We start from the raw sequence: 24,871 nt of genomic DNA, 5'->3' as shown, positions 1-24,871 counted from the left end.
AATTTTTCTTTGATACAGAGTACTACCTCCGTTAACTTTTATTTATAACTTTGAAATATTTTATATCTCACAAATAATATCCTAAAATTGCAATAAGTTAACTTAGGTAATTTTTTTTGGCGTTGGAAAAAACAACAAAATGATACGAAGAAATTTGATTTGAAGACTCAAAGTCTCGAGTAAGTAAATTGTAAATTTTTTAACCAATTACGGAGTAATTTAGTTGACATTCTTAGACACTCGAGGAAAAAAAAAAAACAGTTTTGACATTGGGCTCATACGATCAAGTCTTCCCTTCTTCAGTTCTACTCTTCTCTTTCTTTCTCTCTCTCCACTTTAAGCATCAAAAGCGCGGGCTCTAAAAACACAGAACCAGAAAAACCTCTGAGCCCTAACTTCACAGCTTCTTCTCACTCTCTCCAATGGCGGCCTCCTCCATCGCCGCAACCTCAACCAACTCTCTCGATTCTTCTCTTTGGTTCGACTCCTTCTCTCTCCTCCTCACTGACCTCGAGAATCTCTCTCCTTCTTCCTCCGACCTCCCTCCTTCTCTGGTACTTCTTCTCTCCTCTTTCACATTTTCTCAAATTCTTCGAATTTCGTGCCCTAACAATGCTTGATTTTCATTTTTCATCTGTAGATTGAGAAGTTGAAGCAGAATCATGCTTGGTTCTTGAATACCGTTACTCAGTTTAAACCTCCGAGTGAAGCGTCGAAGTCGGCGTTGAATTCTGAGCAAGTTAGTGTTGGTTCGCATAAATTGAGTATTAAACCTCAATTTAAGGAATTGGCGTTGAAGCTCAGCTCCACTGTGGTATGCTTTTTCGAATTTTTATTTTCAAATTAATTTCTTGTTTTTGTTTTGTTTCAATGCTGCTGCTAATTTGAATTTGTTGTTTTATTCTTTTAATTGATTTTCTTGAATTGCTAATTTGCTTCCTTACAAGAAATTATTTTCATGATTTTTCGCGGTTATGTTATGGATACTAAGGGTTTCTGTAGTTTGCTAGATTAGTTGATGCTTCTTTAATGATGGTGGCATCAAATTACTAGAAGTACATTTATCTGCATTTCGGTAACGTGTTTATTGAAAATTTATAGGTGTGATGATTCATAAGGCATTGTAATCTTGATCGTTGATGTTAATTATATTTGACATTTCTATCTTGAACAACTATAGAAGAGGTGTTTGATCCCTAGGCTTGACATTTTAAAAATTATAGTTCCTGATTTCATTTTAATCTGTCTGAAACTAATTGATATTTCTTTGTCCGGAAATGATAGTTACATATTAGATGCTTGGAAAAAAAGATCACATTTTCTATATGACAATTGGTCATGCTTTGATTTTGCATAATGCATAATTCTCCATTTGGAATGTTGGAGGGACAAGTCACACAGCCGCTACAAAAGTTGTTTTGTTAAATTCACATTATCTCCTTACATAAGATGAGTAAGGAGTCCAAAGACCATATGCCAATTTTTTCCGAGCAAAGATAGAGTAATTGTTAGGAAAACAACCCTCATGTGAGTTGGGACTTGTTGTCCCACATGGAAAGTGTAGGAGGAGAATGACTAAGAGCTACTCCACCTATCACCAATTGGTTTTAGGACTGCACCTTACTAGGATTATATGTTGTCAAAATCTCCGTTTGACATGGGGATGGTGCAAGGCCTACTTATGATTATCTCATGTTTGAGCCCGTCATTTATTAATAAGTAAGGATTTGACGTAATTTAAAACTCTTTGTTATATCGTGTTCTTTTACTTAAGTTAGGCCTTGTTTTGCTCACTTCATTCAAATAATATATTGTAAAAGAAATTAAAGTTGTGCAAAATTAATTCCAATTTAGCAAAAATAAATCTTCATCAGTAAGAAAATTAGTTATTTTAATGAACATTAATATAGAGAATCTGTAAAAATAAGTTTTGTTCGGTAAAATAATTTAGGATAAGTAGAAATAAATTAAGTTCAACTAAAATAATTTCAGTTTAGAAAAATTAAGGTGAAGAAAATAGGGCCTTAGAGTGGCATATTGGGAAATTATGTCATTATTCACCAATCAAAAACTGTTACTAATTTTGGAAAGGTGACAAGTTCAATTGAAGTGTATATAGTGACCGTTCGCTCTAGATGAAGGCAAAAGCTTAAGGAATAATTCTTCTTTGTTTTGCGTTACTTCCATTTATACATCTTCTGCTTTTATTTGTGTAGGTCTGCAGTGGATTCCTACTTGCAAGTCTTAAATTTTACAGTTATCAACTGTTTCTGTTACATGCAGTGGCTTTCCTGGTTTTTTTGTTCTGTCAACTGGATTAGTACTCAGAGATGATAGTAGGGTTTTTCATGCTAAATGCATCTGCTGAAATATATATATTTTAATCAAGGTATGAGTAATAATCAAACACTTTTTATATTGTGCAGTGCTTAGATGAGATACAGTCGTATATTCTTGTCGAAAGGTCGATGGATCAGAAAAGTGATTTTGTTGATGGTGCCATACAAGGTTTTCTTCATGAGGTCTGTAGTTTTCCTACCTAATGTATTAAAATAATATGTTGATGCCTCTTTTTTTATTTATAACTTTGTTGGTGAATACTTGGTGCACTTAGAATATGGATTATGGACTCTAGTGTAGCCTGCTGATGAAGATATGTTATGAGTTATGTGACAAACCCTCCTACACATGGGCTATACCCCTTGTGTGTTTTAGCAATGTTCATTGTTACTTGAGCCAAATAAATAAAGAAAAATCATGACAATATATTAGAGGCTTTCACCTCTTATGTCTTATTGAGTGTTGGTAGAAATAATGTGTTTCATTACCCTAGCTGTGAGGGGTTCTACGCAACTCTTACCTCCTAGATAATATAGAATGCAACACTATATTTATTATTTATTTGTCAACAGATTGTTTTATCAACTGGTTGTTTCACCTACCTTTGATTAATATTATTATATCTTGTTTTATGGTTGTGCACTTCTTCGTGTTTATGTAATTATCAATGAAGTCGTGCCTAACAATTACAGTTATAGTAAAGCAGGATCATATCAGCTGACTACTTTGTCTTATTGTTGTCTCTTTTGAAGATAGTGCTGCAATATTATACTCAAAGGCAATGCTTACTTAAATGTGCTCGCCAAATGATTATTCACGGATGTGAGTTTACATATTCTTGCTACCTTTGTGCTTAAATACTATTTTATTTACTTCTCTTGTCCCAATTTAGTGTTTCACTTATCAGGGCAGTTAGTGAATGAAATTAATGTTGGAGTTTGATCATCAACTGTTTAGTGGTGTCAAAGATTAAGGTGTATTTTTTAAATTGGTTGAGACTCCTTCTGAAGATATTTATTACTTCTCTCTTAGCGGTGGAAAGAAAGAAGTAACAAAAATAAGAGGGAGTACAATTAATCATTAATTGTGTATTCACCTCTCACTCTTCTCGATTTGGTATCCTTCCTTAATATCCTTAACAATGTCTTTATATCTGCCTCATTTGTTCTGTAGCTTTTTTGTTCATCTCATCAACATTTGTATATGTAATCCACGAATAACTTCAATGTGGTTAATATTGATTTCTGAATCATGTTTCAGTAAATGTTGGATCATCTGTTGAAGAAGAAAAAGCCATTTGGCATGAGGTTTCCAAGCTCATTTCTGATGGTCTAGAGAGCAAGTTGATATCTATTCTGGATGGACAACTATCATCATCTTTTCCTCAACAAATGGTATGTCGTTGCATGATTGTTTTGTTGCATCATTGTGAAATTAGGAAAGTAATTTCCTGATCTTAAGTTTACGATTCATTAATAATCTATTGCTTGGATTCTGTCTCATTACTGTGCTCTTGATGGCAATGCATCCAGGATGTTGATCTTTTCATATTGTGGGGTGAAGAGATTCTAATTGAAGCCAACCTGATCTTGGACATTCTATTTCTTGTATATTATGAGTCATTCTCTACTTGCAGTGCTTCTAAATGGAAGGATTTATGCCTGCTGTATAAGGTATATATTTTTGTTGGTCCTTCTGTTGTTCTCTTACTGCTCAATGTAATTGTGGAATGTATATCGTCACTTTCTCACTTACCAAAAATTGGCATTTCAGGATATGACAGCTGGATCATCAAACTTTGTTAAGCTGGGTGTGTCTGCTGAAGCTTGTAAATATTGTTATCTTGCTAAGATTCAGATGCTATTGATACTTATAGAGGCCTTGGACTTTGAGAGTCTTCTTCAAATGATACATGATGAAATTCCCTTTAGGCAAGTTTTCAATTTGATCCAATTGATGTGGTGTTGCCTTCTGCTCTAAAGATTGATAAACCACCTAAAAATTAATATTGTTGCTTTTGCGAATGTTGTATGTTGCCGATATTGTCACCAACAAAATTAAGTAAAATGTCAGGAGTGGGACTTAATTGTTTCAGCTATTGGCATGACTGTCTGTACTCTGTAGTAGTTTAGTGGTGAAAATGTTGCCCTTATCCTCTGGCTCCTTTTCCTTTCCTGAACTGCAGTTTCTATAGTGTTGGGAAAATTTTTCTGCATAGCATTGCAACAATCAGAAGCTCGTTCTTCTGTGTCTAACACTCAATGGGAGAAGGAATGGTACCTTATTTACCCTATGGGTGTAGGGTTGTATTTTTACCTCATTAATAAGGATATGTGTACCCATGCACATGTTTTTAGGGCTTAAAGTAATGTTCAGATGACAAATTTCTGCTGGAGTAGCTTTAATATCCTATCAAACCTGTCCAAATAAACTAACTCTGTACCTAATAATGCGGTTGAAAGCTTAAATTGGGCCCATATCTCTTATGGACTTAGCTGTTGTAAAGTTTTCTATTGCTGTGCCAAAGACTTATAGCCAATGTTATAGGCTTTTGATTGGTCAAATTTCCAGCGACTGTGGCTCCTTTTGTTTTGTCTTTCTATTGTATTATTTACAATTATATGACAATTGACAACCTTCTTTGTGTTTTGATTATTCAGCAAGGATAGCTCTTGTGTGTTTTCATCAAGTGATATCCTAGAAATGGATTCTGTAATATCCAGTTTTGATATTTATGAAACCAAAGAAGCGGGTCCTCTGATCCTTGCCTGGGCTGTTTTTCTTTGCCTGATTGTATCTCTTCCTGGAAAAGAGGAACACAGTGAGCTAACGGTAAGCTTATCTGATAATATAGTTTTCTTTCACATATCATATTTATAAGCACATGTTGTATGATTTATTCAGGAAGTTGACCATGTTGGGTATGTTCGTCAAGCCTTCGAGTCTTCTTCATTGAGCATTTTTATGGAAATTCTTCAAAGTGATGTGATGAAGGATTCAGATGTAAGTTATACCTGCTGATATTCATCTTTACATGTAGAGAGTACAGTTAGTGATTTTATTCCTTTTGTTATCTTGGATATGTTGCTTTGCCATTTTTTGCTGTAAGTCTGCAACTATATGAAGTTATGAACTATTATGCAGAGACTTGACAATTGATCTGTAGTTCTTGCCGAAATCAATTGTCAATATCATTTTATTCCTGATGGGTTCTGTATGTCTTTGCTCAAGGGACCTCTGGCTGGATACCGAAGCATCTTGAGGACATTTGTTTCTGCATTTATTGCATCTTATGAAATTAATACCCAGGTAATTATTATCTTTTGGGGATGAAGAGGAGGGGGGGGGGGGCATCATTAATGTACTAAGTTTATTGTTTATCTTAGCTTCACCTATATGGTTCCATCGTTTTGCAGCTGGAAGATGATACTTTCAGACTTATATTAAATACCCTATGTGAGACCTACCGTGGAGAGGTATGTATTCTACTTTCTTTCTTTCTTTTTTTTTTTTTTTTTTTTTTTTTGTAAAATGTTTCTTGAATTTTATCATTGGTAACTACATTTGTGAATATATTACTTGCCGGAAGCTTTTGGTTGATGGAGCGAGGTAAATTCCGCATTCCTTAAACTTGATAAATGCTCACGTTGTTCCACTTTACTTGCCCTGTTTGACCAAAAAATCTCTCATTTTTGGTCAAATGGGCAGCTAAAGTGGGATGGATGTAGTAGCATTTTTGCACTCTCTTTTGGAAGTAGATGGACGTGTCATTAAATTTTCTTAAATGAAGGTTCCTTAATTTCATATCAATTTTTTATGTGCTTATTGTGGGATTTTTTTTAATAATATACTCCCTCTTCCCCAAATGATGGGTATCAGTTTCTATAAAGCCGTCGCTAATTACTTACAACACTCTTTCTGAAGGCATGAACCCTCAATATCTTTCATAGTTTCATATTTCTCACTGACTTTCAGACCAATATACTTGTTACTTTCTATAAAAATATAAAAATAAATCCTCTTACTCACATCTTCATAAGTAATGATACATTTCCCTCTAAAAAATTACCCAACTATCAACTACCACCCAATAGAATATAATTTCAATTAAATTGCCTAAATCCTTTACCACTTAAAGGCGTTATGAGTGATTTGGGAGGAAGTAGTATTTTAATACTGTATGATTTGGCTATTGATCCAAAAGGGTCAACATTAATGGTGTTAACCATGTGCTCGTTATTTGATATAGTCTCATCTATTATGTGCATGCTTTTTATAAAGTTGATATTTGCAAACTAGCAAATGTGCAGTTTACTTTTAAAAACTTTATGCACCTTGAAATTTGGCGTAGTTCCACTTCGGTGTCCTGTGTTTTCTCTAATTTTATGCTGGTGCCTTGACATTCTTTCATGAGATTCTTGTTTTACATGTTGATTCCACTACAAGTTGGAGCAGAATTTAAACCTTCTTTTATACTTTGTTGTGTTTGATGAATTTGCCAAGTTTTTTTTTTTTTTTTTTTTTTCTTTTAAAGTTTTTTTTTTAGTAAAAAACCAGAATATAAGGAAGGGAAATAATATTTTATTTTATATTTTTGTGCTGTTTGTAAGAACTTGGGATTTGTAAGAATTTTAGATGACGTTAGTTATCCATTGAATAATGAAAGATACGTGATAATTTTTATTATTATTATTTTTTTTGATGGGGTAAATTAATTAAATGGAACTGTTGAAGAACTTAATTTCATGACATTAAAGTGGGGGAAAAAAAAACCTTTGAATGTCAGGTTACCGAAATGGAATTGGTATAAACGCGGTGCACCAAAAATAGAATTTTGTGAAACCTTATGGTACACCAAAGTTATACTTGTAATCGCTGATTTGGTAGAGAAGTGCTCTAGTTTGTAATCTGATTTAAATATGCTGCAGGAGTCACTTTGTGTTCAATTCTGGGACAAAGGCAGCATAGTTGACGGTCCTGTTCGTTGTCTCCTTTGCAATCTGGAGGGTGAATTTCCGTACAGAACTATTGAGCTGACTCGCTTTTTAACTGCAGTCTCTGAGGGGTGCTGGCCTGCGGAGTGTGTGTGAGTAAAGATTTGTTTTTGTGTTGAGTAAAAAAAGTGAATTTTTCTCTGAAAATTTCTTGAAGTTTCAGTGGTTTGATTTTCTTGCTGACCCTCTTCCTTGTTCCTAGCTGTATACAGCTTCGTAATGCTTTTATTATGTGATTTATTTGCATTTTTCGTAATATGATATATTTATATAATTATAGTTATTGCTCACATTTTGCTAACTTAAGTGTTGAAACTCAAAGCAGGACATTTAATTTATATTGGACGGAGAAATAGTTTTTTTTTTTTTTTTTTACCTTATGAGCGAGAGGAGGTAGAGGGAGACCAAATATGACTTGGTTGGAAGGAGTTAGGAAGGATATGAAGCAAATGGATTTGCATGAGAATGAGGTAATTGATTGTAAGGGATGGAGGAGGAAGATTTTTGTGGATGACTATATGGAATAATCACTTTTTGTTATGTAGCCTACAATGCAGAAACTAGTTTCACCGAGCTTACAATGCAGAAACTAGTTTCACCTAGTTTTGCCTCTAGTTTGATGCATTAATTGCATGATGGGGTTATCATGCTCATAGGTTATCTTAGGCATTGGGAACAAAATTTTTGACTTGTTCTGGAACCTTGTCTTCTAATGAGAGTGAACATGTTGAAAATTTGTGGATTCAGTTTTTATTGTCCAATTATACTCTTAGGCATAAATGATTTGACAAACAAAGTTGGGATATCAAACTGTCTCATAAGTCATAACTCTGGATTTCTCATCTTATTTATGTTTGCAGGTACAATTTCATGGAGAAATCTGTTGGAATCTCGTCTGTGGTTGAGATAGATAGTGATTTGTTGGCTGGTGGAGCATCTCAGCTAATTGAGACTCAAATTCCATTGCATGTTCCTACTGTTGAAGGTTTACTTATTCCAAGTAAAACCCGTGGTCGTATTCTGAGAATGATTGATTCCAAAACTGCTCTTGTGCGCTGGGAGGTAATTAAAGTATCTTCGATTTGCTTCTTGTTTGCTCCATTTTCTCTCATGATATAGGATGAAAAAAAGTTCCATCTCAGTGCCCCTTGCATTTTAAATTTCTTTATTCTGGATGATTACAATTAGCCTATAACAAATTATATATAGTAAGGTACAAAGGTGCCTTGTTTCGAATTGATTTTCTCTGTTAATTTAATCATTTTCCCTTACCATTTCTAGAACGTTGATGGGTTGATATTTGGTAACTTGTTTCATGATAGATATTTATTATGATGACTGTTGTTATTGTATAATATTGTGGACGCTTTTTTATTTATTTTATTTTTTTTTACTTCATGTAATTTTTTTTTTTTTTTTTTTTTTTTATACGTAGTATTTTTTTTGTTAGGCGGTTGATTGAGTGATTTTTTACTTGCTTAGATTTTTCTATGACTAGGTGCTAGATTGTTTTGGTTTGAACTGGAGTGATTTTATGTGGCATTAACATTTGCTTCATAAACCTGCAGTACAAGCAGTCTGGGATGGTTATCTTGCTTCTGCGTTTAGCCCAGATGCTGGAGCTGAATGGTAATGAAGAGGTTCTTGTGATCCTTGACCTTTTTAGTCGAGTTGTATCCTTCAACATGGTAAGAAGCTATTTGATACTCTTGTTTGCATGCTGATTGCTAATTGAATTAATTAGCCTCTAAGTTTTGGAGTTGGCTCTTTCAAATGAAATTGTATAATCAGATTTTAATCCTTCATTATTGATAGAATTTTAAGTAGGTCATAGCCTCATAGGTGAATGTTGCTGTACAACACCCTATAACACAATTTTCCTTGAGAGTATATATAGTCCTCCAAAGTTTTGTTGTTCTAACTTGGCCTCTTATCCAATTAATTTCAGTGCTTGGCTTTGGATTTAGTAACCTCTAGGATCCGGATGTTAAACTCTTGTTTTTCTACCTCACCATCACCTCAATTTTCTACCAAGGCCCTTGCCTAGGGTGTGAGGGTCAAATAAATGCAGACCTAAGAAAGGTTAAAATCAAAGCTTTTTATACTTGTTTAACAATAAGAATCTTAAACTTATGCTGATCTTAAATGTACAGCTATACTTTTTGGACCAGCCTTGTTATGGACATAGTTTTTGAAAAAAATTTGGGTATTATGTTGAAAAGATACGATCAGTCAAGGAACAACCTTGAAGACCAGTAAATGTCGGTTTGAGATTGTGAGTATAATGTACTGATATGCACTCCCCCAAGTGTAAATAGCAGGGTGTTATCCTTTACAACATAGTGCTATTCCAGAGCTACTGAGATTAGTGCTGTTGCTCAGAGCCCTACATCATATAGCTAGGACTTAGGGTATGCACTACTTTAAGGAGTTTCGAGTAGTCAAGCTGAAGTCTTAATACCCTTCTACTTGTGGTCTCTGGAATGAAATTATCCCAAAATAGGCAAATATTCCACATGACTATCGTTGCTTATGAAGGCTTTCACAGTATACATCAATAGTCTGCGCTGTTAACGTTTATAGAGTAATGATACTAGGTGAAAAGATCCTGCTGTTATAGTGAAATCAGTATGGTATGTTGAGGCATCACAATTTATCAGTATCTTGTATACAAGAGGAAGCAGAGAGTTTGGACTTCCGAATATGGTAGGCTGTTTATCTTGTGCGTGTCTGATAGTGGTAATGACTAAGGCTCTAAGCTTCTTGCTGGTTCCTTAGGCCACATATCTGAAAAATAATTAAGGATTAAGCCATGTGCAGTAGGAACAATATCTGCTCACCTGAAATAGATAGGCTTTGTTTTTAGCTGCGTGAATAAAACGTCGCATATATCTTTACACTGCATACCATTTACCTGCAACATCCTCTCACACTGTCTTGTGCTTAATCATATGCAGGATGTTTGTTTTTCTATGATGAATATTGGCAAATCGCTTTATCTTCAAACAAGCTATGGTGGTGAGCATATGGAGGGTGGTATCTGGTACCTTTCAGTCCGAGTTTCATTTTGCTTTTGTTTATTTCTCCTTGTCTAGTTTTTAATATTTTAATGTCAAATTTTCTTTTTATTGCAGGATTGACATGGTTGAAGTCTTATGCAACCTTGTCAGAAATCTGTCACCATACAGTGGCAGTGTTTTAGCCATGTCCATGACTGTTAATATTCTTGCAAAGATGATGAAAGGGTAATTTTCTCAATTGTTCTACGTTTTGGCTGATTGTCTATTTTCCTGGAAGCATTCCTTGAACAAACAAAGTTTGTAGATTACAAAAGAGTGTGTGTGTGTGTGTGTTTTTTTTTTTTTTTTTTTTTTTTTTTTTTTTTTGAGAATTAATTCCTTTCCTTTTATTGTCCTTTGAATTCAGCTCACCATCACATGTTAGTGCTGTGGTTTTGAAGATGAATATATTTGATCTGTCCCTAAAATCTAGCATATTCAATGATCAGAACAGTAGTTTATCAAGGTTAGTGCTTATCATTTGGTCATTATACCGAGTAACTTTCAAGTGAAATGGATATGCATTGTTGTTACTTGCTTTTGTGGATATCATTTATTTGTTTTGTGTTTGCATCTATTCCAACTCCTCTAACTACTTACTGGGTTTAAGTTATTATTATTTTTTGAGTTATGGATTCGTTGGATTGACCAGGTTGCAGTACCTAATTCTATCTTGTAATTGAAACTTCCGTCTCTTACACAATTTGCTTGTGATTACTGTAAAAATCTTGTCTATGGCAGTTTTTAGTTTTTTACAATGGACTGTTGGTGTTGTAATTTTCATCTAATATGTCAGCTTTATGGTAAACTCCAACAACTCTCATCATAAAACTGGCAAGATTTGTGGGTGTAGCAAATTAAATCTGAGACCTAGTGTTTGAGCATTATAATTTCAAGTAAATTGCTTCAAGTCTTCAACGATTTACTTAAACAGATTTTTGTATCTCGTACAAATGGTGAATGACAAATGGACATATCAAGATGTAGAACTTGACATTTGATGTTTTCTATTTCTATACCAGTGGTTCTTGGTTACTTTCGGGAAGACTTGCAAAAATGCTTTTGATTGATTGTGAGCACAATGGTGGTTGTCCCCTGACTATTTCAGGTATCTACATTGATTTTGATCATGCTTATTACTTTTGCTCTTTCTCTTTAGCAGTCACTCATTCACATACTTACGGAATCGTGCTATATTTACCATTGTTTACATTGAATTTCATTATAGATTTTTGACCCTTGATTATGTTGGGTATTTAATCAGCTTTGATGGTGGCTGCACTATGTAACTATTTACTATCTCTTAGTTTTTCTACATGTATCTTTTCCTAGGGAAGGAAAAAGAAATCTTCCATAGTTTTTCTTCAGATGTCCCTTGCACTGGTTCATCCTTTTCTATTGAGTAAATGTATCTAAACTTTGTATGTAATTCTGGTTGGGCTTTAGCATGCATTCTTCCATTTCTAGCTTCTGTTTGCTAGATATTGGGGGTAACCAATGCCAAAGTCATAGCATTTTCTTGTTATCGGTTATTCCTAGTTAACTTCCCTTGATGGCCACCTTTTAATTTCCTTGGATTTTTTCAAATATACATTTTTATACTGTTCTGAGCTTATGGTGTCTTGTTTTTTTGTTCAGTTAAGGGTTGAATATTGCGTATTTTCTCCACACAAATCGTTTTTGTTAACTTGTTAGTGTACACTCCCTCTTTAGTAGTTTGAAGTTATTGTAGATAAATCCTGGTCCTGCAAAAACAATCCTCATTATAATCTGAATTTATCATTTCCCTTCTTTCTCTTCTTTGGTGTTTCTTACTTTATTATCACTCTTCATTTGTGAGTTTTCTTGTGGTGTAACTTAAGTAAACATGTACCACTTACATTATGAAATTGGGTTTAATATGAAATATTTTTTTAGCTTAGTTTTCCTTTTCGTACTTTCTCTTAGCCACCGACTTATACGTGCATTCAAATGTGTAAGAAGCTGTATGTAATTAAAAAATGAAGAGAGTATTAATTTGTATTACTTTTATGTTCCACGGAAAAACATATTTTTCAAATTATTGTGTGTGTCAGTTAAAGGTACAGGCAATAATTATGTAGAAGATGAAACAGTACTCAAAAAGAAAAGGTTGTCATTCTTTTCAATATGCATAAGTGCCCATGCAGCAAAGTAGTTCAATCATTCATTGAAATTGTCTAAAGTGCTACTCCGTAACATCTAGTGATTATAAAATGCGTTTGATTAATCAATCAACTTAGCTAGAATCATACATATTAACATATATAAACTTTGCCTACAAATCTGGAAACCCTTTGTTCTTTTCTGCCAAGCTGTAAGTTTGTTAAAAAAAAAAAATTTTAATATATAAGACGCTGTTGATTTAGTTGTTACATTTTGAGGTCCTATGTCAAATTACCGAGCTCTGTCTGACAATAGATTAAGAAGATATTGTGTATTCTGATTTCCTCGTGATGTTTCCCAAAGTGGAACTTTGATAGATGTTTTGGTGCAAGGTTTATTGGAATTCTTGCTGCATCATTAAGATATCCTTATTTTGTCAGTGTATACTTAATTTTCTGTATGTTCATTTTTTACTATTTGTAATGTTCAAATGACTTCTCAAGAAACTAGTCTAAACTTCAAGGGCTGGTTGGAAGGAGAATAGTTAGATTAATTTCTTTTCCCTGCCTCTCATCCTACCCTGTTTTGCTTCTGAGTTAGATAGTGGTGGATGAAAAATTTATAAATAACTGCCATCTAGGATTAGAGTGCTGGAACCATCTTGGAGTTTTCTAGATATCCTATTGTTTGTCACTGGCTTCCGACATCTGTCATCTATGGCACATTCTTATACCTAATCTTTGTTTGCTCTCGTTTATTTTCAAATCTTTGCCATTTCTATCACTACGTATTTGTTATACTACTATAATATTACAGAGGTTTCATACAACTTTGTTTGATATTGCAGTTTTGGAATTCACCCAGCAACTTCTTGGAGCTGGGGTAGAAAATGAATTTTCCCATGCTCTTGTCATGTTCTGTCTTCAGTATGTCTTTGTAAATCATGAGTACTGGAAATATAAGGTGAAGCAAGATCGATGGAATGTGACTCTGAAAGTATGTAATATTTTTCTTTCTGTGGTATCTTCTAGTTTTCTTTTGCCTTATTTTGTATGGCTAAGAGGTTGCATAATCACTGTGAAGTTCCATAATCAATTGACTTTTATAGTTATCTGGATATACTAAATGATAAATAGACTGTGGTCTTCAGAATTTCCAATACATCATCCTCTGCTTTCATCTTGAACTTTATGATATGTTTTGGTTTGCCCTTTTATGGGATATGCACATCAGCACCTTCTTTTTAAACAAATGTGTCCAATTCTCCATAACTAGTTATGCAATTTTGCGATGATAAAATCAAATATCCTGTAACAATCCGAGTATCAAGTCAGTATTTATAGTATCAAAAGTCTTGAAATAGGACTATAGGAGTCTGAATGTGGTTGAAAGTCAGGAGGCTGTTATATCAGTATATGACTCTGTCAAAAGCCTGGTACCATACATTTACTTGCATGCTACATTCATAGTGATTATGTTGATAGACATTAATTTCCGAAGTAACGGAGTGTTTTGAGAGATATTATTTGCAAACAAATAGATTATGTTGACAGACTTTAGTCTGCATAGAAACAGATTATGTTGTTCTTACCAAATTGCATTTGATGATAACTGTCCTGTTGGTAGATTTTCTGTTTTGAGCTCCCCTCACATCATAATCATGTATTTGTCATGCATCTCTGAGAGATGGGAAGGGTTCAAATGCCTGAGTACATTGGATATATTCATAGATATGATTTCTCCAGGGCCACATCTGTGGATGTTTCTTCTGCAGAATACGATACTACACCAATTAATGGCTTTTTCTTTCTAGAATTTCTATTGCTGTGTGTCATTTTATTTCTCCTTTCTGCACAGGTGCTTGAAGTGCTGAAAATGAGCATTATATCTGTCCTATACCTGACAAAGCTCGGTGGGTATATGAAAGATATTATACTTTCTGATTCTTCCATCCATGGTATGATACTTCGAATTATTTGTACAACTTCACCAGCATTAGAGGTAATTGTGACTCATTTTAAATTTACATTCATTCTTATTTCTAGGTTTTTTACTTTTCAATTGTAGAGTTAAATGTTTCCGTTTATGCTCAGAAACTCAACGCCAGTAGACTTTATGATTGGAGAGAGATTGATGGGTTGCAGCATGCAATAGCCTCCATGTTGGATATTCTAGTGAACATTCTCTCCACCTTCCCAGAGGTACTACTTCTCTCTTTGCAATATAGATCTCATTTACATTATAAAATGTTGAACAAAATCCTCCCTGTCCACAGGCATAACTACAAAGAGGGGACAGGATAAGGGGAAGGTATTCTGAAGTAGGTTGTGTAACTACTATGTAGATCTTCTATTAGCCTTTGTTTAAGTTTGTTATTTTATCTCGGGTGCAATATAATAGACATTCCTTCCAAAGCTTTAGATCTTTTACTCCTGCCATTTTTAATTAGTTGTTGTACATTCTTTTCGTGGTGTTTTAAAGTAGTTGTGCTGCCTTTTTATTTATTTATTTATATATATAATATATTTTTTTTCTCCAAAGTAACTTTTGCCTCCGACTCAAATTGGTATTTATACCCTTGTTTTTCTATCAACCCTTGCTTTACGATACATGTATACCCTTACATCACCCTTTAACTTCAGCCATAAAACGCATGTAAAATGAAGTGAAACAACTATATGCAAAGGAGGGACTCAAAGGAGTACGTAAGAAGCCATAGATCATGGTATAACTTTTATAGAATTTAATGCTTCACATATGGCTGTAATTCATTTCAAGGTACATCTTTATTTATTTGTAACTATTCTTGGACAACATTGTATTTACCTGCCATATTCCCCTGCTATTTTACAGGATGACTACTCTGGCTTGCCAGTCTTCTACCAAGCATTGCTGTCAAACTCTACTAAGCCGATTCCTGTTGTTGAGGCCCTGGCATCCTTAATCTCGTATTTCCGAAATCCTGTATGCTTTAAGTCTTTTTTATCATAAGATTTCCTTCTTAAGTCAATCTAATTAGGGCTGTTGAAATTGAAAGAAAAATTAACTATCACATTCTATTGTCATATACTACCTCCATTGCCAGAAGTTCTTTACGATTAGTGTTTGCACACAAATTTAGGCAATTGGGTAAAAATGTTGATGTGTCTAGTGGGTTGGAGAAAAGTAAACATTGTGAGGAGAAGGGGGTAAGGTAGTAAAATGAATATGCAAAAAATAGAATTAAAATTAAGCAAAAGTGTGAAGAACTTGTAGGAATTGACTGATATGGAAAGCATAATGAACTTCAAGAACAGAGGTAATATGAGATAATTAAGAGGATCAGAAAATTTGTAAATATGTCTGTTTTAATTAGATACATGTATAGAGTATGCTGATTGGAGCATTATGCAGGCTATACAATTGGGAGCTACTACAGCACTTTCACTGCTATGCCGGACTGCTGATCGTTTGCAACCTTATCTATCTGGAAACGCAAACTTCGGTCTCGGTGCTAAACAGGTTGAATTTTATATCTGGTACAATATTGTTCAATCAAACTCTATGTGCTGTGTGGTTGAAATTAAAAATCAATGGGAGTCTTATTGTCTATCCTTATCCTGGACACAGACTTTGTGGCTGTGTATACAAGTCCTTGTCTTTAAAAGCTTGATATGTTGGTCTAAATAAATTTTTATTTGATTGTATTGTTTGCCTAAAGAACTAAATGAGGAGATTCCATATTTTGAGCTTTCTGAAACTATTTTGCCTCAGGTTATGCAACTAAGATCTGCCATTGAAAGTATTATTCGTGAACAGCCTGAAAGAAATGAACCCCTCTTTGTAGCAGCTATTGAGCTACTCACTTCTGCAGCAACTCACCAGGTTTGTTGCGTTTCAGTACTTTTCAATAAGAAACTGTAATGATGCCAGAGTATCCTATTGTTGACTCTATATGAATGAATTGAGTTGTGCTCTAAAAGAAAAAATTGAATTTTATGCTGGAGTAAACTATTGCTGACTCTGTATGAATTATCTAGCTATGTCTACATCTGCTTCTACTCTCTATTTTCTGTCATATCTATGTATGTGTTTAGGAAGTTTCTTGGACTATAGTTTAATTAGGTGAAACAAGAGCTATGCTGTAGTAATGGTTATCAAGTACGCAAATACAATCCAACTATCAAGATGGAATCCGTGGACATGGAAGTTATGGAGTTGGAATAGTGATGCCCATATTATGGAGAAATAAGTGTTCCATGGACTACTTGTGCAAGCCAAGACTGAGGCACATGCTACATACAACTTGAAAACCTTTGCAAGTCAAACGGAGCCAAACTTTAGGGAACTTGGGCTTTTGTTATTATCAAATATTTGATTAGAGAGAACTTGTGCTTTTTGTAGACATGGTTAGAGTCATATCTTATTGGGTTTAATTGAGCTTGGTCCACCATGTGAGATACTCAGCTTTAGACAATGCTAAGGCGCTAAGCTAAAAGACACTTCTTGATAATGTAAATGATTATTTTTGTTATGTTGAATATTGTATAATTAGATTCGCATTGAATTTAGGCTGCCATGACAGCTGTTTCTATGTAGTGCAGTACCCTGCTTAAGTGTAATTCCAATTTTCATTTGAGTTTGTTCGTCTGTGCAATAATATTCCCCCTTATCATGGTTTTAGTGCTCTTCCAACAAGAATGAAAAGCAAGCATGTAATCTCTTCTCATGTTGAGTTTTATGTTACCACTTATCTGGTACCACATCTTACTTTCTTCCTGCTTTGGTGTCTGTTCACATTATTTACTATTCTGCTTGTGCAGCCTGCTTTTCTTGCTGCTATATTTGCTGGTGACGAGATAAGAGCTGACCATTTAGGGACTAATGGTGATCTAAATGAAAAGGGATGTTATTCAACTTCCCAGGCTTTGAAATCTGACAATGCAACACATCTAGTGGATATGCTTGTGCTTTATGTTGATAGATCTGTTACACTTATTTTGAGGTAATAAGAGTGATGCATTGTATATCAATCTTGTAAGCCAATATAATTGTATGCCACACACACCCCCCCCCCCCCCCCCGCCCTCCACCCCTAAAAAAAGTTGTTCTAAGCTAATTTTTTTCATCTTCTGTATCTTACATCCAGGAATGCCAGAGTTCTTTTAAGTATACTGAATCTTATGAAAGCACTGTGGCAAGGAGCTGCTCAGTATTTTGATATTTTGAAGGCCATCAGAAAATGTAAGATGTTTTGGAAACAGTTGTCTGAATCTGTAATTCTCATCAGCCGTAAAGAAGCTCCCTTGCCGATAAATCTTGCTGAAACTGAGGCCCAGAAATTATCTTATGAGTATCAATGTCAGTCTGCTGCATTGGACATTATGGCCTTAGAAATATTCCTGCAAAAGAAATTAATGCATGTCAAGTCACTGATGAGACAAACTGATCAATCCTTGAAAGAAGGAATTGGTGGTGTTGGGAATAATGCACAAGGTTCCGCAGAATCTGAGCAGCTAGAAGATATCCTGCTATCTTGGTCTGATACCCCTTGTTTGAGCAATCTTCTAAAATCTTCTGCAGCTTGCATGTATGATACTGATGTTTATCTTCAAGCAAAGGTTAGTTTATTGTATTACCTTGTTACATTGTTGAGGCTTCATTTTTATCCTTACCTTCCTTGTTACTCAAAAGATAGTTTAGAATATTGAATCTTTGTAGCTATTCATCATAATCTGAAGTGCATATGCACTATTATTATTCTGTTTCTTTTTATTTGTCCCATACTCCCATTTAGTATCTCCAATTTTCAGGATAGATCAACTTAAACAATGAAAAATCATTGATAAATATGAGAAAAAAAACATATTCATTGGGATGTTCGATTCATCTCGATGTTTAGTTTCAATATATGCAGTTTTACCAAAATCACAACCCCTCTCATTTCACTAATCTCTTTAATTATCAATAAGTAAAAGTTAAATTTTGATGTTGTGAAAGTATATATTGAGGTGAATCCCTCCTTATCTCCTTTATACTTTCTTTTCATCTATCCCCACATTTTCACTCTTATTTTTAATTACTCTTTAACTTTTCTTGTACGAACCAAACAAAGGAAAACTATCTTGCAAGTGTGGTTTTTCTTGAAAATACGTTTTCCATAAAAACTAATTTTTCATTAAAAATGTTTTACATCAAACCAAACGGGGCCTTAGTGAAAAAGGAGGAAGTATTATTTTTTATTCCTGCTTTTAGAGATTTTGATGCTGGAATATGTGCATTGAGCATTGTGCCAAATGGCAAACGGGACAAAGAAAAGGAATGAAGGGAGAATCTCTCTATTGGGTTTATTTAGAACATCTCAGGTTATATAAAAGATACTATAGTGATGTTATTGAATATTCTAGCTTTTTATAGGTGCTGTCCGCTTTCTCTCCATTTAGTTTAAATATTGTTATTTATAAACTGGACTATCCTCGAGCAACTTTTTTGTATGCTTCACCTAATTGTTTTCTATATGATGTACTGTCTACCAAGGTCAGCTGTTTTCTTTTCCCTAACCCCGAGTTCCAGAATGATAGTTGTTTCTGGGATGCATGCTGTATACTTGATTTCTTTCTATATTTTACAATTTATTTTATGTCCTCTCTGCAGATTGCTTTTGGTTTACTTGTTACACACATAATTGGGAAGTTGGCCACAGGTGATTCTGGTAGCATGTCTTTATCTTTCATAGCAGATGTAACCGCATTGTCTACAAAGGTCAGTTCCTTTTGTTTTCATGCTGAAGGTTCCACCTGCTATGTGGGCCTCTTAACATATATATCTCTTTCATAGTTGTGTATTATATCTTGAATGTGTTTACTAACCTTATTAAGTTTACTGCTTGTACTCAATACTCCTTGCCACATGTCACTACATCCAAAAGATGTATGCATATGTTGTCTTGAATATATCTATGGACAGAGGATATCTTGTTTAGGGAAAGAATTCATGTGTTAACCTGTCAGAACAAGAGAATTACATATAGATTGAAATGTTTACAAGCTGAAGTATATGTTTTGGAATGCATGAGATGTGATTGTTCTCATCTTAATTTTCGCGATCTTCAATAATATGATGTGTACCTATTCAGCTCTCATTGGTTTTTTTCGTGAATTATGAAATTGTGCTTATTTGTTTATTATGTTGTGAAAAAGAGTGACAGTTTCAGTTAGTATAAGGATTATATTTTCATGCTTAGGATCTACTACTACTACTATTAGTATGAATTAGTATCATTAGGTTTTGATAAAGACAATGAAATGATGTTTTATGAAAAAGTTAATAAATGTAAATGGCGTTGTTTGGGATAAAATCATTTTTGGTGTTGGGCTACTTATGTTTCTTGTAACATTTTAATTTAATCCATTATTACTCTGTACGTCTTACCAATTGAATTGTCTACCCAAAAAAAAAAAAAAAAAAAAAAAAATAAATAAAAAAAAAAAATCTGTGGATTGTATACTTCTATGTTATTGAATAATAAGCAAACAAATTTATAGCCGTGAACAAGTATTGTGTATTTAGAAATCTTGAAAACTGTGAAAAGTAAGTTGCAAGCAGATTATGATGGAATAATATACCATAGAATTTGATGTGTTCCATCTTTGTGTGTATGCTCATACTAACATATTATTTGCCTTCTTTCCTCTTCTGATGCCGTAGTCTGATAATTTATTATGGTAACTTCATGCAGTTATTCAAGCTACCTGCATTTTCGGAATTGTGCACCCAATATGCTCAGCATGGTTACAGGTATGAATATCCAGTCAAATGAAGGATGAAACTATTTGTGAGATTGTGAGAATTAGTTCAGTTGAGAAATTATAAGATTATTTCTGAAGGTTATGCACCCAATATGCTCAGCGTGGTTACAGGTGTGAATACCCAGTCAGAATACCCAGTCAAATGAAAGATGAAAATTGTTTGTGAAAATTAGTTCAGTTGAGAAATAATAAGATTGGTTTTTATAAAATAGTTATTATGAAGGCTATTATTGTTTGAGGAATGAGTTTTCCAGTTTGTGGGATGAATTATAGATAGCTACTTATATATATATATATAAATGCTTGTACGCCAGTGTCATAAAATGTGTGTCTGCCAAAAAGATGTGATGGCTGCTTGTGTAACTGGAGGTCTGGAGCTACATCTGTGTTTTGAAGAATTTACATACTGATTGGGTCTTTTGGCTATGTGATGCATATCCAATTTTTTTTATATGTCTTTTCTGAATGCCTTTCGTGCATTTATTACAAAAATTGAAATCTTGCATTCTCCATCCCTGCTATTTGTTTCTGTCTTTAGGATCCTTAGAGCACTTGTACTCTGGTGTAATGGGATACTGTTCTTTTCTTTCAGTGAAGGAATCCACATAAAGAACTTGATACTCAATGATCTCTATTATCATCTGCAAGGAGAGTTGGAGGGACGTGACATTGAGCATGGTGCATTCAAGGAGCTTTCCCAGTTCTTATCTAGCTCAAATCTTCTGCAAACTTACCAGAAGAAGTGTGTTAATGACTACTCGGCAGGAGCCAACAATGCTTACCTATTTGATCTTTGGCGCCTCCAACGTGACATTGGCCTTCATATTTGGGATTGCTCGGAATGGAAAGCGTCAAAAAAGATAGCGGAGAATACATTGTTTTATGTGCAGCGTGCCAACTCCATGCTGCTAATCCTCGGTTCAAGACTCCCAGCGTTGCGAGCTCTTGTAACAATTTTAACTCTTGATATGGGGGATGTAAGTTTCTAGCTTTCCTTATTTTGCTTATGTTATCATTATCTGAGTTTTGGGTAAGTTCTGCATAGTCATAAAAGATTTGATTACTATGATTAGTTCTTTAGTGTGGTTCTTAAGGATAGCCATCTGGAATGTGCATTTGCCCACTTCTCTGTGAGTACTCAGTAGGCTGGATCTACCAGAGCATTTATCTTCTATGATTTCAATTGATCAATTTGGTTGAATTCTGCAATTTCATGTTTACTTCTTTAGTGTCTATTTTACAAACATGCATTGAACAATCCTCGATCTTTTTTTCTAAAGGTTGTCTTTACTATTTCCAATTGGTCTTTTTAATTGCTTACTCTACATTATGTGGTTTATCACATGTTCAATTTAAACTAGGTGGTATAGCTTCAAATATGAGATATCTTTAAGACCTTTCTGAACTATTACGGAGTATAAATCTTCTTAATTCAGTAGGATATTTGTAAGTAAAATCCTTTCTTAAGCACCATAAGACCTTTCTGAACTGTTACGGAGTATAAATCTATCCATAACTTGCTGATAAATAGTTTCGAGACATGGTTCATTTCATGTTGACTATTCTAAATTGTCATTTTGGAATGTTGCAATGCTGCTTGAACAGTGCATATTGTGATAATCTTTGTTCATTTCACTGATCTATTATCTTTGTCTTATTTAATTCAGTCGGTGAACAAACAGAAGAGTATGTTGAAGAAAATATCCAGGGACAGACTTCTTGCCTGTGTAGATCATGAATGCAATGAGTTACAAACAACTTTGGGATTACTGACAGCTGCATCAGATGCTCCACCTCAGGAAGTTCTTAATTATGTAGCTGCTCAGACAGAATTGCTTCTTTGTCTTGTTAGGCACGTTGACAGTGGCATGCCTTCACCTACTTGTTTGGTCATACTGAAAACTTGCGGTTTTGGTGTGAAAAAACTGCTTGAGTCTAGACTGTTTGGTAACAAGGTTAAACAAATAATTAGGTCCTTATTAATGCTGCTTCATTTGGTGGTGGATCATAGTTCTCACAGTATCTCTTCTTCAAGTACAAATGGCAGTGAATCTGAAGTCTCTACTGAAGTGATTAATAATTGTTTGGCCATATTGCCAATACTTTGCAGCTGCACTGAAATTCCTGATCAATCTATCACCCTTGCAACCATTGACCTAATAATTAAGAGATTATTGGCACCCAGCACATGGCTCCCCATCATCCAACAACATCTTCAGTTGCAGCAACTCATTGTCAAGCTTCATGATCAGAGCTGCTTTGAATCTCTTCCAGTTATAATGAAGTTTCTTTTGACCCTTGCAAGTGTGAAAGGAGGTGCCGAGATGATTGTTGCTTCTGGTTTCTTGTCATCTCTGAGAGTTTTGTTTGCCGAAATATCAAATGGCTGTGTGGCTAACTGGGTTAAGCCTGAGAAATCCACAATGGTGGGAGCTGAGATTGAAAAGCCACAGTTTATTTGGGGATTAGGCTTGGCTGTTCTTACAGAAACAATTTGTTCTTTAGGAGAAACTTCGCTTCGCAACGAAGTGGTAGATAACATGATATCATATTTCTTCTCTGAAAAAGCGTATCTGATAGCTTATCATCTTAGTATTATCCCATCTGATGATCATGATAAGAAACGTGCACGAGCTCAGAAGAGGAAGACCTCTTTATCTGCTTTTAGAGAGATGGAGCATACTCTTATGTTGCTTTGCATCCTTGCCAAGCATAGAAACTCATGGGTAAAGGCCACCAAAGAAATGGGTTCTGAGCTTCGGGGTAGTATTATCCATCTTTTAGCTTTCATTAGTAGAAGTCACCGTCTTGGAGAGTCGTCTGGCCGGCCTGTGCCTCTTTTATGTGCTCCTATGTCCAAAGAGGAAAATGATTATTACAAAAAACCATCATTTGTAAATAGCAGAAATGGATGGTTTGCTGCTGCTGCTCTTGGGTGTGCTCCAGCTGCCAGTCTCCCTGATGAATATTCACAGACTGCTATTGTGGTGAAGGACCAAGTAAATGGAAATGCGGAGTCAGGGAGATCTACATACTTCTCAGATACTGTTGCTGTACAGATATATAATATCACATTTCTCATCCTGAAATTCTTACTCCTGCAAGCTAAAGATGCTGCTGGACGAGCAGAAGAACTGGGTTTCATTGATCTTTCCCATTTCCCTGAGCTTCCAGATCCAGAAATATTACATTGTTTGCAGGTAATATATTTCTCCTGTTGTATAGATTTTACATCAGTTAACGACCACTTTGATTAGATGGTCAATTTGTCTTTATGCCATAATGTCTTTTCATTACATATGAACTTTGGATTCTGACTTCTAATCGTTTTTACGGCTTTACCGAAATCCAGGACCAGACCATTGCAATCGTTACTGAAGTTTGCGAAAGCAATAGATCTAAACAAATTCAACCTGACACCCAAGCAGTCTGCCTTTTGTTGCTTAAGATAGTGGAAATGGCTCTGTATTTGGAACATTGTGTCTCTCAAATCTGCGGAATTAGACCCGTGATGGGGCGTGTGGAAGATTTCTCTAAACAAATGAGATTTTTGGTCCGAGGTAAGTCACTTACAAGTCATTTCTACAGAAGACTGTTTATAAACCGTAGTTTATCAATTTAAATAGTGTTAATCTTAATATTTTGGTTGCAGCTACCGAGGGACAAGCGTTCATGAATTCGTCAATGAAGCATTTGAAGCAAATTGTATCATTTGTGTATCCAGGTTTGTTACAAAACGAAGGAATTTTGTAAATTCCGCTATATAGCAAGATAAGTGTTTTGTCCAAAACTTGTACAGAATATTGTAAAAGTAGTTCCCTTTATGTTTCTATAGAATCTTAAGACCTTCGTTGCATCTGGTCACTAGCGTGATTCCTAGAGGGGGTTAGAAAGAGAGTTGGAGAGAAGTGCAAGTAAGAAAAATTCCATATACCCTCTACGAGAGATACTTTTCCCATTCAATTTGATGAGGCAAAATCATTCAAGTTTGAGCTTGATCATTCACATCTCTGGGATCTTATATCGTTTACCTTTTCAGCTGTAAAGATAGCAGAGGTGATCGAAAAAGCCCGGCCATGATTGCCGTCATGGTCCATCCCGAAGTTGAGCCTGAGATTTAGCCTAGCCAGTCTCTTTAATCAATAGAACGTAACAAAAAATCTTCTACTTTGTATTTCATGTTTGTTTATAGCATGCCTCAAAAGAAAACGTGACAATATTTAGCTAAATGGAGCGTCTCTTCTTTCTTTTAGTCCTTTTCTTTAAGAAAATGATGGAGGTTGCCAAAAATAAGAATGATAATAATGATGGAAATTTTAATCAACAAAAAGAAAGAGAACAATGATGGGTATATAGGGTGGTGTTGAAAGGTTAACCTCAATATAATTCTTTTCCAATTTCAACACCCTTTTCCATTATGTTAGAATCACCTAAGATTTGTATTTTAACATGGAAAATTCAGCTTAAACGTGAGGCTTATTATTATAATGTGCAAATGTAGGTCTATGTCCATGATAGTACGACAACATTTGTGATATACTATCAATTAGTGTAGACATCTTAACAT

The 24,871-nt window shown here is 34.7% G+C and overlaps 1 protein-coding gene across 2 annotated transcripts; it reads left to right on the top strand.

Annotated features, from left to right (window-relative positions):
* LOC110739698 lies at nt 1-24,290 on the top strand. Of its 2 annotated transcripts, XM_021920158.1 has the most exons (32): nt 1-554; nt 641-814; nt 2,427-2,522; nt 3,093-3,162; nt 3,601-3,734; nt 3,873-4,013; nt 4,114-4,271; nt 5,001-5,172; nt 5,245-5,343; nt 5,572-5,649; nt 5,757-5,816; nt 7,269-7,426; nt 8,195-8,396; nt 8,903-9,022; nt 10,292-10,377; nt 10,469-10,579; nt 10,761-10,859; nt 11,416-11,501; nt 13,365-13,513; nt 14,375-14,518; nt 14,611-14,718; nt 15,371-15,481; nt 15,911-16,018; nt 16,271-16,381; nt 17,320-17,501; nt 17,646-18,117; nt 19,151-19,258; nt 20,235-20,293; nt 20,897-21,281; nt 21,972-23,504; nt 23,657-23,864; nt 23,957-24,290. In XM_021920158.1, the coding sequence occupies exons 1-32, from the start codon at nt 423-425 to the stop codon at nt 24,055-24,057; spliced, it is 5,955 nt and encodes a 1,984-aa protein (XP_021775850.1). In that variant the 5' UTR covers nt 1-422; the 3' UTR covers nt 24,058-24,290. The 2 variants fall into 2 exon arrangements, with proteins under 2 accessions (XP_021775850.1, XP_021775859.1); XM_021920167.1 differs by lacking the exons at nt 1-554; nt 641-814; nt 3,093-3,162 and having other exon boundaries at nt 2,448-2,522.
* The last annotated feature ends 581 nt before the right edge of the window (nt 24,291-24,871 follow it).

The sequence above is a fragment of the Chenopodium quinoa genome, unplaced genomic scaffold, assembly GCF_001683475.1.
Source record: "Chenopodium quinoa cultivar QQ74 unplaced genomic scaffold, ASM168347v1, whole genome shotgun sequence".
In the NCBI taxonomy this organism is placed as follows: Eukaryota; Viridiplantae; Streptophyta; class Magnoliopsida; order Caryophyllales; family Amaranthaceae; genus Chenopodium; species Chenopodium quinoa.
The sequence above is the reverse complement of the archived record's forward strand: the minus strand, read 5'-3'. Positions and strand labels throughout refer to the sequence as shown.